Source organism: Hetaerina americana, unplaced genomic scaffold (assembly GCF_022747635.1).
Source record: "Hetaerina americana unplaced genomic scaffold, ioHetAmer1.1.p SCAF_3, whole genome shotgun sequence".
Lineage (NCBI taxonomy): Eukaryota > Metazoa > Arthropoda > Insecta > Odonata > Calopterygidae > Hetaerina > Hetaerina americana.
This window is the reverse complement of record NW_027286874.1, coordinates 90,997,717-91,015,793: the sequence shown is the minus strand read 5'-3', so window position 1 is coordinate 91,015,793 and position 18,077 is coordinate 90,997,717. Positions and strand designations below refer to the sequence as shown.

General features: G+C 35.2%; 1 protein-coding gene across 7 annotated transcripts in view; it reads left to right on the top strand.

The window, feature by feature from the left end:
- Window positions 1-18,077, top strand: part of Orp8 (Oxysterol-binding protein-related protein 8) — a 99,295-nt gene that overhangs the window by 48,458 nt on the left and 32,760 nt on the right. For all 7 annotated transcript variants that reach the window (XM_071588419.1, XM_071588418.1, XM_071588420.1 and 4 more), the window contains 5 exons: window positions 13,278-13,333; window positions 13,531-13,779; window positions 15,256-15,342; window positions 15,515-15,659; window positions 16,437-16,577. In XM_071588419.1, the coding sequence (XP_071444520.1) occupies window positions 13,278-13,333; window positions 13,531-13,779; window positions 15,256-15,342; window positions 15,515-15,659; window positions 16,437-16,577 (678 nt within the window). The remainder of the gene's footprint in view (window positions 1-13,277; window positions 13,334-13,530; window positions 13,780-15,255; window positions 15,343-15,514; window positions 15,660-16,436; window positions 16,578-18,077) is intronic.

Genomic DNA, 18,077 nt, shown 5'->3' with positions numbered 1-18,077 from the left:
TGGGTAATAGTTGATGATGGAATTTCTGGCAGTGACTAGTAAGAATATGAGTGTTCTTAATATTTTAAAAAATTAACACGACTGCGAAAGTATTCAAAAAGACATACTTTCCTAGAAATGTGTAGCTAAGTACTGGGTAGCAATTATAATTTTTGATAAATTCATACAAGAGCATATTTTAGATGTAATGCCAGAATCTTATACAATTCTTCAGACACTGATATGAATAAGAATTAAATAATTTACACTGAGATGGCATGGTAGTTATCTCTACAGATGTTATACATTAGTGGAATACTGTTTTTGTCATAGTTTTCTCTTAGGTATTTTCCATCCGAATGATATTTTTGAATGTTTCATATAGGTATTACGAGATTCGAAAATCATTTGCCAAACATTTATTCTACATTTTGACAGTGCTTTTTTTTTAAAGAAATGACTTGGAAATAAATTAAGTGTTTAGAGAAAATTTTACAATTGTAATTGAGATGAGCTATTTTTATTGAGGACAAAATTGTGTCTCTGTCTATTATTGGATAACTTCAGCGATGAAATTTATCCGTAAAGTCCTAATATCAGATAGAATTCATTAGTCATTTCATGATTTATTTTGATATTTGACCTGTAATCATATTGAAACATTCACTATTATGTCTTGTAATAATTGTTTTGTATCTGTAAACAGTGCATTTATCTTATTTCTCTAATGATTTGTGGTAGAACTCTGTGGCCTCAGGACATGTCTTATTAGATTCTAATAGTATTAGAAATTTTCAAAAACTAACTTCAGTAATTCAACTCTTTTAGTGAAAGGTAAGCATTCTGTAATTCTTTTTTTGAATCTAATGTATTTTGAATCAGATTTTTTCTCACTCAATTCTTCTACACTCTATGCCTGTCCTGTCATATACAGACTTTTCTGCATGCTATGGCAAGCAGCACTTTTTGAATTGCAAATTGTATGGACACTATGTATTCAGTAGTGTGATTTTTTCCCTAACCATATTAACACCTTGTATTTACTCATGCAGTTGTAGTGTGATGTAATTTTGTAATTTTTCTTGAATGCTTCTTTTAATCTATTTTAGCATATAATGTTATTATGATGGCGCATTGTTTAGGGAATTGTCCTGATTGTCCATGGTACAGATAGAGAGGTGCATTGTAAATTAAATAAGATTTCTGTAATAATTAGGAGTCATAATTTTGGATCCTGCAGTATGTGTTGCTGAAAAAGGTCCTTGTAAATCTGAAGAATTTACAAATAATATTAGCACAGCTACATTATGAATTAACACCTATTTTCCAATTTCATGTTCATAATTTCTTTCTTTGTTATGCTGTTAAATGGAAGATGGAAGTTTCCATTCAAATTGCATTAATTAGAACACTAAAAGGCCAATAGGAAGGCGGAATAAATTCCACATGATCATTCATGAAAAGGTAAAACATGAAGGTTCGTATAGAGAAGAATGACGAAGACATAGTTGCTTGCATTTGCATGGTTAGGTATGTTTTCAATCAGGGGAGCAGTATCATGGCTGTTCCAAGGAAGAAATTCAATTGTTTTTTTGGGGAATGCAACTATGTGATTTAAGTTGCAAAAAGTTGAACTTTTAATTTGCCCCCTGTGAACATGGAAATCTAGCATTAAGCTTTAGGAGTTAAGGGTCCATATCAATGTAGTTGCCTGGGACCACTCTTTTAAAACCCATTACATTATTGTGTATCCCTGGTGTGAAGGGAATAATAAAATGTGAAATAAGAATGGTCATAGTCATAGTGTATACTGGGCTGCAGTACTCTGTATCTCATGCATAAAGAATGCACTCAAGAGGTCCCAAATGGGTTGAAGGGGACAGGATATTGTTTGTATTCCAGAATTCAGATCTCACTGTTATAGGTATGAAGGTATTAAACTATGGATGTAGGAGTGTTGCAAATGTTTCAAATATAAATTTTTAAGTTCCCTATAGCCAGATAGGACAGCAATCAAACTAATATTTTAAACTTACTCTGAGAAATGCATACATTTTAAGATGAAATGAAAAATCAGGACCTGTTGCATTTCTCATTTATTATTACATATTGATCACTCTGTATAAGCATAGGTATGTCTTGGAAACCTTAAGGTGGCTGTAGTAAGTAAGTTTCCTTGAAATAATATTATTTTAATAAAACTACGATTCAAGTTCAATCAAAATTTATACACTTATATGTGTAATATGTATTAGGGATTGTCATTCATACTCATATTTAACTCATTTGAAACGCTTGAAACTCATTATTATGTCATTTTCAAAGTGGGGAGAGAGGGGTTGGGCCAAGTTTGTTGGGGCGTGAGGAAATTAAAAGCATTGTAATATTATGTGGAAAGCGCCTCAATTGTGCGTGAAAAACATGTACTACAATATCAATTAAGTACAAGGTCTCTCCCAAAAGTAGTAGGAATTATTTTTGCCCAGATAGATGGACAGACGGGTGGTGATTTCTCTGGCTGGGTTCAAGTGATGCAGTCTCAGGAAAAGCTGGATGCCAGTGGCAGTTGGCTCCCAGCCTTTGCAGAATGCGAATTGTTTGTTTGTGGAACCTTCATAACGTGACCTCGCTATGTCCTATCATGAACCGGTTATTGGAAGAGTGCTATTCCATCAAATTTTGTTTGAAACTGGGCAAAACTGGGAAAGAGGCTCATGGTATGCTCTAGGCAGCTTATAGGGATAAAGCCATGGGTATATTGTGTGTTTTTGAGTGGCACGAGTTGTTTCGAGAGGATATAGAAGATGTTAATGATGCTGAACGTTCAGGATACCCTTCGACCTCAGAAAGTGACACAAATCTTGCAAGAAAGAAGGTTTTTTTGGACAGGGATTGCATATTAAGTATTTTCACATTTTCTTATTAACTTGGCATCCCTAAAAGTGATATACATCAACTTGTGACTGAAAACATGGGAATGAGAAATGTGTATCCGTTATCGGTGCTGCAAGTACTCTTGCACAAACAATAGGAAACACGCACGTGAATCTGCCGAGAGCTTCTTGACCCTGCCTCAGCAAACCTGCAGCCTGATGTTGCCCCACCAGACTTCTTTCTCTTCCCTCACCTCAAATCCATCCAGAAAGGATGTCATCATGGCTCAGTGTAAGCATTAAAACCGGCCGTGACGAGGGAGCCTAGCAGCATTCCAGGTGCTGTCTTCCAGAAGGCATATGAGGCATAAAAAAACCCTCTGGCAGCAGTGCTTGGGTGAACAAGGATGCTACTTTGAAGATTTTTGAGGGAATGTATCAATTCTGGAAATGCATTTTTGTAATTCACTCAGTTCTACTACTTTTGGGACAGACCTTGTATGTTATTGTATTTCACATGCTATTGATTGCAGCCATACAGTTAAAAATGTCAATTCAAATTTTGAAAAATTATGAAGGGATTGAGGGACATTTAGAATTTAATGCTTGTTGTGTTTGTTGAAAAATGATCACTTTGGGTGATATGGAAAGCGAGCCAAAATTGGAAAAAATTAAAAAAAGATCGATTGTGGAAATCCCTGATTAATTTAGAAGTTCTCTTGATTTCTCAGAAGGGCATTGTGTAAACATGAAGCCATAAGCTGCGACATGTGATGGACTCCTGAATCAAATCAGTAGTTAATAATTGTTTTGACTTGATATTTCAATTAATAGGCTGATGAGTTAATTTCAGCTCAAGTTATATAATATCACACAGTGATGCAATAATGATGATAGTGTAGTCCAATTTACCAGAAGTAGAAATAACGATATATTATTCTAGTAAAAATTACTCCTCTAAAAGGCAGTGTGTTCAAGATGTACTGTGTACTTGTGATTTTGTTGAATTATAGCTTTGGATCTGAAACTTTGTGCCTTTAGCTATTGGAGTTTAAGGTTATCTCTGGTAAATGTAATGAGTAAGACTTGTATTTACTTGCCATGTATTGGTTTAAACTCAATTAAGCATGTCACTGCATTATTAAATAGAAGATTGTAAAGGGTAGGTGTAGAAATAGGTGCATAAAGTAAGTGCATTTGTTTAGTATTTTAGAAGTATTTTCATTGCAAGTGTCTACAGAGAAGTGGGGAGAAATTTTTGAACCACTGTGCATTCTCAAAATCTATCTCCAGTATATATTACTGTCTTGAAGGTCAGTTTTAATTTTGCAACGGTCATGCATGTGTGGTGATGTCAAATGAGTTGTGCTTTAACTCTTAGATGCTCAAGATGGTTATGTGTCAACTACAACAGTTATCAATTTTGCATAAGCTTTATTTTTTAATGATAATAAAATACTTTAATCTTGCAAAGCTATTTGTTCGAACATTGATTTTTTTTATTGACTACAACAACAAGTTTTAGACTCTGAGAGCTACATCTAGGCTGTGAAAAAAAAAGTAACAAATGCATAGAATTAAATGTGGTTGGTGTGCACGGTACTCAAAAAGAAGAGAGCCTTAAGAGCATAAATACAAATTCATAGTAATTTAGCCTTATATTACAATATGGTGCACTTAATAATGTATATTTAGAAGTAGAAATTAAATTTAAGGATATTTCTTGTGAAATGCACATCGTTTCTACACCATGTTACACTGATTTTATTACACTTTTAATGTCAATTATAGTTAAATTTCTTGCTGAAATTCTTGAATATGTGATGACATCTACTGAATGATGAAGTTAGAATATTGTGAAATGTTTAGGATACCTCAAAATGTTTGCTGGTGTGGATGGTAAATTTCTTTATCACAGGAAAAGATGAGTGAATACATCAGGAACAACCAGGGATTATTGCCCCCCCCCCCCAATGGCAGTACATTTTTGCTTATTTGGTGTGATGATTTTTATTAAAATGTATTCTCGTCTGAATATGACAAATGTTGTAATTAGTCTGTAATTCCAAATTACTTTCCCAGGTAGCCTTAACATAAACCTTCCTTTAGGTATAATCATTTATCTGTGTGGCTCAGCATATTTATGCTAAATTTAAAAACAAGTACATAGGTACTTTTTAAACCAAAAATTTAACCTGCTTTAAAGTCAGTAGATGTGTAACAGTAGTAGAAATAATTGGAATTTTAGGTCCCCTGGAAGCTGAAGTAATATGGCCTCATAATTTCCATCTCAGAAAATTGTTACTTCAAAACACAATGTCCAGGGCTAGGTATTTTTTAAAAATTGGATGAATGAAGTTTTTATTTGCATTCATAAAAATAAAACTTTTTGTTTCAAAAATCAAAATATAGAATTAATCATTTCAATGTTAGCAAAATATAGATTCACAAGAGATGGGATCTTCAGTCACATAATTTGAATTAATTTGGAGTATGTATGTATGCGTATATATTTATTTATATATATATATATTTATTTATTTATGTACTCTAATAGACTTCTACGGTACACTTTGCAGTTACATCATGAATGACATACCGTATTATGATGCAAAATTATCTTTATGAAGCTTAAATCTTGCATAAAAATGTTTTTCCTATCAATTTTATGTAACTCTTGATTTAAACATCGTTACACTGCGGAAACCTCATCATAAGTGAAAAGCGCGTAAGTTAAATATAAATGATAATGAAAGAAGTTAAGTTAGAAAATATTACTAAATGCAATGTCGGGGAACAGTTGTCATCTCAGAGCACTTATTTCTGATATGCTCACACAGCAATAATAGCTTTAATTTATTCCATTAATCATAAAGTATGTGTGACACCGTCACAACATCAATTAGTTATGCACAAATTTTGAGAATTCCATTGCTCAGATATCTCCTTGGAAAGTGAAGATAAAATCGGTCGCTTAGTCATCGCGCGCGACTGAATTGAATGTAGTCTGTAACAAAACTTGGATTAGTAATGCGATTTAAATTGAAATGGTCTCTGGGGCAAAACAAAATTTTTGATTTAAAATTTCCATTGACCAAATCAATGCAAGTCATTTTCATTCATAAACCACCCCCAAGTCTGAAAACAATTAAGTAACGTAATTGTAGAACTGTTTAACACGAAATTTCGCGGAGAACTGAAGCACAAAAATGCTTCTGTGAAAGTGGGTCTACATTCCGAAGCATATGAGTTTTGCGTGGTACAATTCTAGGCATAAATAAGAAATAAAAAGCTCATCTTCCATGTTTCTAAGGCAGTCGATCGCATGAAGAAAAGTGTGTTTAATATGCTGACATATTTTCAAGCTGTTAAAAATCCACCGCTCGACGGTTTCACAGCAAGAGCGTCCGCGTTCGGAAACCCGTCGGGTGTGAGAGAGTGAACGGGCGAAGGGCAGATAACCATGTTAAGACAACCCAACTGGTTTATCAGAAACAACCCAACAACATGGGTTTCGGAAATATCCGTGAGCCCGGCGTTTTTAAATCGGCACAACCGTGTTTTAAAATCATCGGGTTTCTGGCGTAGGCTACTCGTAAGTCGAAGAGTCTGATTTAAGGTAATTACAGGAAACTTACTTTTACTAATTTCTTTCCCATCCTTACATAATTATTTCACCCGTATCACCTTTTTACATCGTTTCATTGATGCTCTTCCGTTCCTGACATTTCTAATAGTCCCCATCTTGAAAGTAACTTCGCACACACTCGCCCGAGGCCTTCTCGTATCTCTCCCTCGCTAAAAATTTATTCCTCTTTATTGTATCGACCCTCATTCGTTCTCTCAACATGGCCAAACCAATGTAGCATGCTTCTTTGATACTTGGTCTATCACTTGTGTGTAGAGCTCACATTCTTTCATATCCCACTCATTTCCCATCAAATACCCCCCGTTTTTACCATTAATACTCCACAAGTACCCCATTCCCATCGATTTGAGTCGACATAATACTTCTCGCGTTGGAAAATTTCGCTCCCATAAATGAATGAGTGATAATATTATGATGCAATAAAATCGATGTCATCATCATCAGTATTTCAATCCTAACATTGATTTTACTGCAGCCCTCCATTCTTCTCTATTCAGTATTAATTCCCTCATACCATGATAGCTTTTCTTTTTTACGTTCGTCTTAATTTGTCGTACGTATTTGTCTCTTGGTCCTCTCTGCGGAATCTTCCCTTCTATCATGTTTCTAACTAATCCATTGTGCCTCAAGGCGTGTCCAATCCATCTAGTTCCCCATGTGGTCCTTTCCTCTTTTGCTCATCTGTATACTATCTCGCTCATCACCTCCTCTGTCCATTTATCCTTCAGCATGTTTTAAAGGCTTCTCTTCTTCGCTGGTCTACTTTGCCAGTGTTCCATGTCTCCGATCCGTGCAGTGCCATGCTCCATTAGATCGTTTAGACGAACTGCTTCCATGTTTGCCAACTCGGGTTTTTTGGACATAGTGGTTACCTCTTCTTCATGAACGCCCTCTTTAACTTGAGCTATTCTTCGCTTGATGTCGGTCGAACTTGTTCCTAAGTTGTACTGCTGCCCTGGAAGATAAAGTATGTTACTTGCTCTAGTTTCACTCCTCGAATTGTGATTGGTGTTTTCAGTCCATAGAGCTATTCGAACTAAATTTGAAACATGGAAGGTAGTGTTGAATTTAGACACGGGGCTCGATTGTATTCAAACTGTAGTGCAATCGAGTGCATAGCGACGCGGAGCCCAACATGGGTCGCATCGCGTTTCTAATTGTCCGATCCTATAAAGTAAGACAACCACTGAGTCAACAAAATTTCGTTTGTCTTTAAATTTACTTAAATTCATTTCATCCTATAGTAAAAATAATTCACCCTAATTCTTAAGCAAATTTGATGAAATGCCTAGAGGTGGTGATACAAAACCTTTGTAAGCATTTGGGCGCGAGCTTGGTGTCATCAAAATCTTTCCGTCGTCGTGAACCCCTATACCGCTACCAGTGCATTAGACCTGTCCGAAATAGACTCGCTCACACTCACATCGATAATAATCTAAAAGATATACGTTAAATTGATTTACTTTCAATCATCTGTGCCGAAGTCAGATGTAGCTGTATAGGTAGTGGCAGCCACAGAAATTATACTCGACCTACATTGTCGATCGTTTGGCCTTTAAAGAAAGTGTACAGTGTGTTTTAGGCATGCAGAAAATGTGAAGTCCACCATGTGCTATTTCGGGAAGCCATAAACCTGTTTCCTCGAGTAAGTGCATAGATACGGTTTCCAAAGTTGTACGCGTGAAATATCAGCTCTGTCGTGCAAAAAGTCGAGTTTTCGAAATAGGAGCGGAGTGATACTTTCGTCTGCAGATGCTTAGAGAGCATGTGCATTCATGTAGCACAATAAAGTTACCTTGTCTGATATATATTTTCAGCTGGCATTTTCTTTCCAAATACGAGTGATTGGAACTATTTATAGTTCGAAGATTAAAATATTAGGACGGTATAGTAAATGAGAAATCACTTCTTGATTAATAAGGCCATTGCTCAATGCTCATCGACGGGATATGTTTCTGCATTTTTTCTCTATAATCTGATACCTGGGATTTGACTGCATATTTGGATACTAGGTGGCACACATCAAATTTCAGGATGTATAATATTTTGATGTCAGAAATGGCATGCATCGTGTGAAGCCTTTGTTCTATCGCTAAAGAAAAAATGAGCTTGGGAAAGGAATTGCATATCTAGAACTCGAGCCCTAATCTGAATTTGCTGTCTAGATGCGCACACACTTAGAAAGAAATAATTTGTGACATCTAGGGTCCATATCAGTGACTGATATTTTTGGACTCGTGCAATTGAAATTAAGTCGTAAAATATATAATCTCACCGTACAGAAAAGACACCGCCGACCCAAATTCTGTTTAAGGAAGTACAAATGGCAATTAGAGGAATTCAAAAAACACCTCATTTCATTTATAAATATGATAAAAACCGTTTGCTGTCGGTTAATAATTTCCAAATCTGTGCACTCTTTGCCAACTGTGCAACGATTATCGTTTACGTCACGAATGTGATCGATATTGGAAAATTTGATTGGAGCCGTCAGGCCATGTGACTCAGGGTATCTTGACAATGATCCGTTACGCTTGACTGCCTGCCTCAAAGGCCATCCAATTTTGCACCTCACGTGTATAAAACTCCAGGTCCATCTAAGCTCGGGGAGGCTAAAACTTGGGAAAATATCAACACGATTTTTTTTCATTTTTTAATGCTTTCTTGCTTGTTGACAATTTTTTTCGCTCTTCCGATCAATAAATTGTTCTCGTAAACACTTTAAAGTTTAAAATATTAAAATTAATCGATAAAAACTTACCTTCCACTCAAGTGTATAGCTCGGTTTCCCTCTGCAGTTTTCATCTCACTACAAAAACAATAAATACCATTATAACCTACAATGTTCTTTTATTTTTAATTACTTCTTTATTGCCATTAATTGCATTTGGGTTTCTTCGTTTATATTATTCCTTGGTAAAAATGGATGTGGCTTTTTGTCGTCTTGCTTTTTGTTGGTTTCATTTATGTTGGAGCTGTTTATTCATTTTCGTATGGTGTGTATTAGAACAGATTGAAAATTAACATTTGAAATTAAAGAAAAAATTTCAGGAATCAAGTTTTATCGACGGTTCCGGGTGCAACAACGAGCAGGAATGACTTGTTCTTGGTTTTGCATGAAATTAAATACCGAGATGTCTCGAGTACTTAAATGGATACCATTCATAAATAATTTTTCATATTAAGGTACTTGACTACAAAACAGAGCTAACAACCCACTACTCAATGCAAATAAAATGTAATTTGGCTGAACCCAGGCGTTTGAATTGTAGGCGTTATTTGCGTTGGGCTCGGCGTATTTTGCTATGGATGGATACTACGAATGAAGTATTTTTTCCGGCCATTACAGAACGTTGATGATAATTTATGTGCCGGGGTAATCGACGAGAACGGGAAGGTTATTCCACTTTTGATATCAAAATATTTTATAGGTATTTGGGAAATTCTATTGTTTTATTACGCACCGTTGGAATGCCTTTAGTTTTCTTGAAAGTGACTACGATTTGGACCGGCAACAGTATCGGCCACTCATTTTGATACCACAAAAATAATTGAAGTCAAAAATGCTTACTCTGCTAATAACCCCAGTATTCATGATATTCCCGAGTATTATTTAAAGAAAATCAACCGAAATGTTCTGTGAAGTATATCCCTGATCTCTCTGTCTGTCTCTCAATGGGATTCACTGCATTAAGAATGATGATATCAAATCGGAAGTTATTTTTTGTAAAGCTGAAAAATGCGTAGGAACAGTTTCTTCAGTCGTTCAGAAACAAGGTGGAATGTAACATATTAGAAGAAAAAACACTCCCGCTCAATTGTAAATCATCCAGGAAAATGCTTAATGATGCGGTATTAAGGCGCTATTGAGTAGTTCTCATGCACATCTACATTGCGGCATCTTAATTGCCGGGATTTAAACAAAAGTTAATTGTGGACTAAACCCAATTTTTGTCACTCAGTCGGAATTGACAGAATTATTATTTTTATCGCGAATTGTACATCACCGCGATTATATGATACAAAATATTCCCGATTTATCAATTCTTTTCAACTGTATCCGTTGCTCCTGTTTCATAGCTGGCAAAAGTGGCGAATGGTTAACTCATTGTATTGGAAGGGACATGTTAAGAGTTCGATGTCATTCCTCCCCGACTACCCAATCAACCGTTGAGGCTCCGTGGCTCATTCGCGTTACCTTGCTTCCCTCCGTTCCATCCTCCTCACTATGACTCATCAATTGGGTGTCACTGCTCTACTTTGTCACCGAACTCTTCGTACTCTTCGAACGCTCTCGTCGAAGTGAATTGTCCTCGTCTTCATGAAGCGGAGTAATTAGGAAGTCACTCGCGTAATCTTTAAATTCATACACTTCTTTCTCAAGTTACGCAACGTACATTGTAATGCCCCCATCATCAGGAAAGAGCCCATAATTTAATCATTGCTCAAACATATGAGAAGTACTGGCCAATAATTATGCGCGTATCCGTTGTATTATATAATTACACTGGGACTTCCTCTCCAAGTGTGCACATTCATTTCTAGAGGTGTTAAGAAGAAAGAAGGAATGCTTAAATATGATTATATTTCACGAAGGACAATAGTATTCCGTTTATTTAATTTTGTGAAAACATTGACCAAAACAGATTAGGCGAACAATTCCATTATTTCTCGATGACTTGTTAAAGAAATGTGCGTGTAATATAGAGAATACGCGTGTAAAACATATTGCTGAAGTGAATTTCCACTTTTCACATTTTGCGTTTCCCTCTTTAGGTGAACAACCAGTTGCAGCTGTCAGTTAATTTTACCATTGAGCCCTGCAACTTATTAATGTTTAACGTCGTGGGAGGGAATGCAATTTGCGAGAAGAGGTGACGTTATTGGCTTACTGATGATGATGCATCATCGCATTAATATTACGTGCGGGGCGTTAAGGAAATAGCTTTAGATAATTGCACTGATCTTTCCTGAAGGTAGCGTGACTCATCAATTGTTCATTATAAATTATCGATGTAAGATTATTTTTGTAGGGACCGTAGTAGTCCGGTGAGTAGATCGCTGGACTACTGACTGGAGTGCCTGCTTTCGATTCCGGGTGAGACCTGTGAGCACTCACTCACGCTGTGAGATTTTTGGGGAACCTGTTGTTTTTGGCCTTGGCATTACGTGTGCTTTGCCCGCACCTATGAAACCAGCATTCATTCGGGTTGATTACTGTGGTTGGGGTGGCTAGATACATTTTGAAAAAGGGTTTCCCTCGATATTTTGAAGGCCGCATCAAATTTTAATATTTTGTGTGTACAAGAAATCAAAAAGTAAAGAGGGAGGATCCAGAAATTCATAAATTTTGGAATATTTCGTAAAATATGAAACGCAGGGTAAACCTCACGGTTTTTAAACTACGTTTTCAATGATTTTGTTCAGAGGGGCCTCTCTCATAAGAGTGAAAAAAAAGTCGATTCAAAATTCACCCGGTTGCATGAGAAGGTGCACTGAGGTCATATATAATCATAGAAAACAATGTTTTATTCGCGGTATATTTCATGGATGCCAAGAAACATTTGTAAAAATCTAGATGTAAATTTCGAAGAAAGTGTATTCCCGTGTTGTACGTTGCGGTACTTGTAGGATATGTTGCCCTTGTTTTTCAGTTTTCAAAGGCCAAAATAGAAACCCTAATGGCATTATTCATGTATTTGTCAATCCATATAGAAGTTCACGCTCCCACCTATTAAGACTTAGGTAAGTCAAATTTGATTTATATTTGCGTTACAATGGTGTTGTGATAGAAAAAGTTTGTGCATTTTTTACTCCAGGAATATAACCAAAATGCAGGAAAATGGCTGATCACTGTTTTTAAAGTATCATGAACATCATATGAAAGATTGTTATATTGCCTCTGATATTAAGCTTGTGAAAGTTACTATTTTAGAGGCCATAGTAGATGAGAATATGGTAACTCATGTTGTGATATCATACTTAAGTTTAGAAAATATTGAGGGTAGATATCTTTAAAAATTCTTAGAAGTACCTCAGTATAAAATCAAACTTTTGTAGACTTAATTAAAACAGTAAGTAATTTTTATAAAATTTCAAATTATTAGCTGCTAATAATGTAAATCCTGATATCTTCAACTTTACCTTAGATTGGTTTTAAAAGTTTGAGACTACCCTATTATTCCTTCTCTTGAAAGCCATCACAGCCTCCTCTACTTAAGTACAATAGCTTTCTTTTTATGCACTGGTGTTCTGATTGTTTTTCCTAAATGAGTGTAGTTGCAGGTAGATGCTAATTGCATCTTGAACATCAAACTTGATGAGTTTTTGAAAAAGTAACTCAATGGCATTTATAGCTACATGCCTATTTTGTACATATTTTATGGAAGTCAATGTTTTGTCATCATAGTTTTGGTCTGGGTAAAACAATAATGTAGTTGGTTTTGTCCCATGAGTAGATTTGTTCCTAATGGCTATAGTTAATATGAAATATCTTTTATACGAAAGGAAAAACTTAATTCCAATATTGAAGTGCTATATACAGAGTCAAGTTAATATATTGCACGAATTTGCTTTTTTATAAAAATGTTCATGTATGTGCCACTATTTACCTTTCATTCGTTGCTCTGGTAACAACAATGCAACTTACTATTTGTCTGACTTTTTTGTGAAGATTCTAATTTACATTTAGAGGTAATATTGTTTTCATTAGTTTATTTCATATTTTTTACTTAGGTTTTTTTATCAATCTTAATCATCTAATATCATGTCTTCAGGTGCCACCAGTTGGTTGGATGCTTCCAAACTGAATGACTTTCCATCACCTGATAAGGTATTCCTCTATTCTGCTGAGTATTTATTTTATTATGATAATAGTAAAATTTAAAATCCTTAGCATGTAATAATTTTAAAAAACCATTCAGCAACTAATTAAAAACCAGTACAATTCTTTATAAAATTATTGATATAAATACAGTATGACTGGAAACAATATGGAAAATCATCACATATCGATATCATTTTCTGTAGCTCCATCCTCCTGGGGCAGATGCAAGTAGCTTTGCAACAACCCCCACCATGGGTGCTTCAGCTGTTGGAAGTCCTGTATCTCCATCTAGTGGCCCAGGTGCTGTAAATAATAATAATGGTGGCTTGACCCGTAAGGAGTCCTACAAGGCTCAAAGAAAAAACTACCGTAGAGAAAAGAAGCGTGTTGCCAATGAGCTTCTTTCTTCCTTGAAGGACCCTTCTGTTGTAGTTCTTGCAGACTGGCTTAAGGTACGATGTGATAGTCATTATTCTATTTCATATTATTTTAGTGGAAAGTACAGGGTGCGGCAACATAACTTCCTTTTTTCAAATGCAAAACACTATAAAAACAGGAAGTTATGTTGCCTCACCCTGTATTTGTAATGTATGTTTCAAGGAGAGAGACGGCAATCTTAAATCATTACCTAATCTCTGAAAATAAATTAGTTAATTAGAAATAATCTTACCTATTTTTTACTTTAGGTTTCTTTATATAATTTTTCTGAGTGCATTCAACAATGATAAGCAGGTCTCCTACCTATTTTGTTAGAATATTTCTGCTTCATGTTGTTCAGGAATTGGAATAGTGGTTATAAATAAAAAATAAATGGAGTGTGAATTGAAATGGCAAAGGCTGCACTAGAGATTATAGCCATTAAAAAGATAATTTATGTTATTTCTTTGAAATTGATCTCCTGATTGAATTGCAAAATTATTTCCATGTATTTTATTGAAATGTAAGGTTTAAAATATGAATTGAAATGGGAACTCTATAGGTGGCTACAATCTTGATCACACTTCAAGCCTAGACAATTCTGTCTTTAATGTTTGCAAAAAAGGTTATATTTTTAGGTTTTTTACTACAGAAGTCATGATGCACCTCAAAATAGAGAAAAAATAAGTACCAATTAAAATATCCTGAAATTCTAGTCTATTTTGATCTGTTTGGAAAATAAAATGCAAATTAATGTGTATGATTGCTCAACATAATGAGTGCCTATATGTTACATGCTATTAATTTTCATGAAGGCATTTTATACCTCATCTGTAATGTATTAAGAGTAATTGTAAGTTTTTAAGGAGGTAAGGCACGTATAACTCATCATACAGCAGGTTGAGGGAAAGAATTAATTTCTTGTTGAAGTATGCTAATATATTTGGCAAGAAGAAGGATTTGTGAATGATGAATATTTGGCTGTGGTTACATAGATTCATACATATTTAAAGTTTTGGTTGAGGATGTGTATGAAAACCATTGACAAGAAGTTTTTCTGTATGATGTTCATGTAGCCTTTGAAAGTTCTAAGCCCTCAAATTGGTTACATCTACATCTTGGTGGTAATGTATTCGAGTTTAAGTTACTATGCTTTTGTTTGTCTTTACAAAGAAGAATAAAAATATAACTGAGTGTGCATCTACTAACTGTAATCCATGCTTTGACAGCCAAATAATAATAATAATCTGCATCTTGGTGAAGGAAAATGTTTTGATCCGTCAATTACATTCCAAGTTTCACTCATCCGCTGCAGGGAAAGCCCTGGTTTAGTATTTTAGCCTGTTGTGCTTAACATATAGCTTTTCATTTGCTGCCAAGAGGGAATAGTAGGTATTGTGTTTACATGAAATGTTGAATGAAATTATGCACTGTGCAAAGAAGGCATGAATAAGTGGTTTTTTCCAATTACAATAAAAGGCTAATGTGATCTTTGATTATTATGGTTACAGATTAGGGGAAAGTTGAAAGGCTGGACTAAATTATGGTGTGTGTTGAAACCAGGCCTTCTTTTGCTTTACAAGAGTCCAAAAACAAAGGTAAGAAAATTGTTATGGCATTCCATGAATAATATCTTGATCAGTAATACGTTTCATGTGGATTTGCAAAGGACATTATAAATATTTATTTGATCCTCATATTTTGCTATCTGTGCTCAAAATTTGTATATTTATGTTAATACTAATGTATGCTGAATTATTTTTCTTTCAGAGTAACCACTGGGTTGGTACAGTTCTTTTAAATGCTTGCCAAGTTATGGAACGTCCTTCAAAGAAAGATGGCTTTTGTTTTAAATTATTCCACCCCTTGGATCAATCTATCTGGGCTCCCCGTGGGCCCGAAAAGGAAGCTATCGGTAAGATGTTCAAATATACTGATTGCTAAGGTCACTTACGGCAATTCTGTTTTTATATTTAATGGCAAATATTTATAAATATGACATGGAGAATCTGCTCACCTTATACTTATTAAACTTGTCCATAATTTATGTAACTCATGGCATTGTTAGGAATTTATTTTATGGCAACAGTCACTACAACAAGGCTAAATAAAGTTTCCCAACTGTTTACATATTTACTATATGTTGATCACTATCTCAAGGGAGAAAAGAATACAAGATATTCATAAGGTGTCGGCTGGGGAATTTGTCTTGTGCATCATGATTTAAAAGTAAACATTAAAATATTTTTCATGATTTTGCTGAGTGAATTGTGATATCCCTATTCATTTTTAGTGTCAATGTAGTTGAAGTGATTGCTTGCGAACTTGTAAGCTTTCAAGCAGGATTAAATAAAATGTAATGGAAAAAATAGAATATATAAAAAAATAGAATGGATTTAAGTATGAAAGTCATCATATGTGATTTTAGTTGAACATATGTATGCTATATGCAAAATTAATCCAATTGAAAGTTTCAAAAGGAGTTTAATTGTTTTTAGTCATAATTAATGAAATGATTTCTGGTTGGTTTCTGTTATGTTATTGAGTAAATTGATTTGGCATGGTTAAAAATATTCTCCAATAATATTTATTGTATGAAATGGAAAAATGCTTTTTATTTTGTATAATTCCATGTATCTGTTAACAATATTTATACTTAATGATAGCTAATGAAATTTTGGTTCTTGAATAGGCGCTGTTGTGCAGCCATTGCCTACAGCATATCTCATTTTTCGAGCCCCTTCTTTGGCTGCAGGAAAGTGTTGGCTTGATGCTTTGGAGCTGGCACTACGTTGCTCATCTCTGCTTGTGCGATCCGTTTCAACTTCCAAGGGTGAGTAAATAGGTTTTAGTAGACTTGGTCCTAATGATGTAGGAGGAAATTTTTGACTTTAACAATGTTGTTCAGAAACTTAGAGGGAATGTTTCTGTATGGCTATTTCAAATTTTCCATTTTAGATATTTATAAGGATATTGGGTGTAATTTCCCAAAATTGGGGGCTTATTATGGTGTTATTTCCTTTTAAGTTCTGAAATTAATTCCTGGTGCATAAATTATTACTTAAATTATTAGGCTTGTAAGGGTGAAGGGCATAAGGTTGAATATAAGGGTGAAGTATCAGGGTGGCTACTCAATCAAGTAACCATGAATAGTATAAATTCACTGTCAATTTTGAAAACTGTAAATTAGCCATGACTTTAAGTGTTAATGCCTATAATTGACCGTATAGTGAACCCTCAGATATTTTATCTAGTTTGGAGACATCCCAAAAATCAGATATACTTCAAGCTAATGCATACATAGCAGTAATACTACCTTGATCAAAAAGTTCCCGGAATAACCACCGTGTGGCGCTCCCATCGTTCCGATTTGAGTTCTGTTTTTTTTGTTAAATTGGTACATCTGTTGTTGATATTCCCTTTAAATCTTAGTGTCATAACTTGACATTTGCAAAAGTTACGTAGCCAAGAGTACATCTATCTCTGTGTGTGTTGGCGATTTTTTACAATTTCAGAAATGGATTTAAATTTGCAACAACGAACTTGTATTAAATTTTGCGTACAAAACGGATTTAGTGGCGCACGGACGTTGGAAATGTTGGAAAAGTGTTTCGGCAACGATTCTCTAAAAAAAACGGTCGTTTACCAGTGGCACGAGCGGTTCAGAAGTGGTCGTGAGTCAATCGAAGATGATGAACGCAGTGGCAGACCATCGACATCGAAAGTCGGTGAAAAAATTGATAAAGTAAAAGAAATGTTGGTCAATAACCGCAAATTAACCATCAGAGATATAGCGGAGGACTTGAATATTGCCTATGGATCCGCCCAAGACATTGTGGTTAATGATTTGGGTTTCCGTCGTGTAGCAGCAAAGTTGGTGCCAAAAGACCTCAATTTCATGCAAAAAAGAGACCGTGTTGACGTCGCAAAAGACATGATTTGCGATTCTGAATCCGATCCCACATTCATCAAAAGGATCATTACTGGAGACGAGACGTGGGTTTATGAGTACGACACGCAATCCAGACATCAGGCAAGTGAATGGCGTTCACCAAATGAGCCGAGACCAAAAAAACCACGTCGTTTTCAGTCAAAAAAGAAGGCAATGCTGACGGTTTTCATGGATTACAACGGTGTAGTGCATCATGAATTTTTGCCAGAAGGCCAGACAGTAAACAAAGAGTATTATTTGGGCGTTATGAGACGTTTGCGTGAAGCAATTCGCCGAAAGAGACCAGAAATGTGGGCAGAAAACTCGTGGATTTTGCACCATGATAACGCACCGTCGCACAGTGCTATCATTATTCGTAATTTTTTGACGAAAAATGCAACA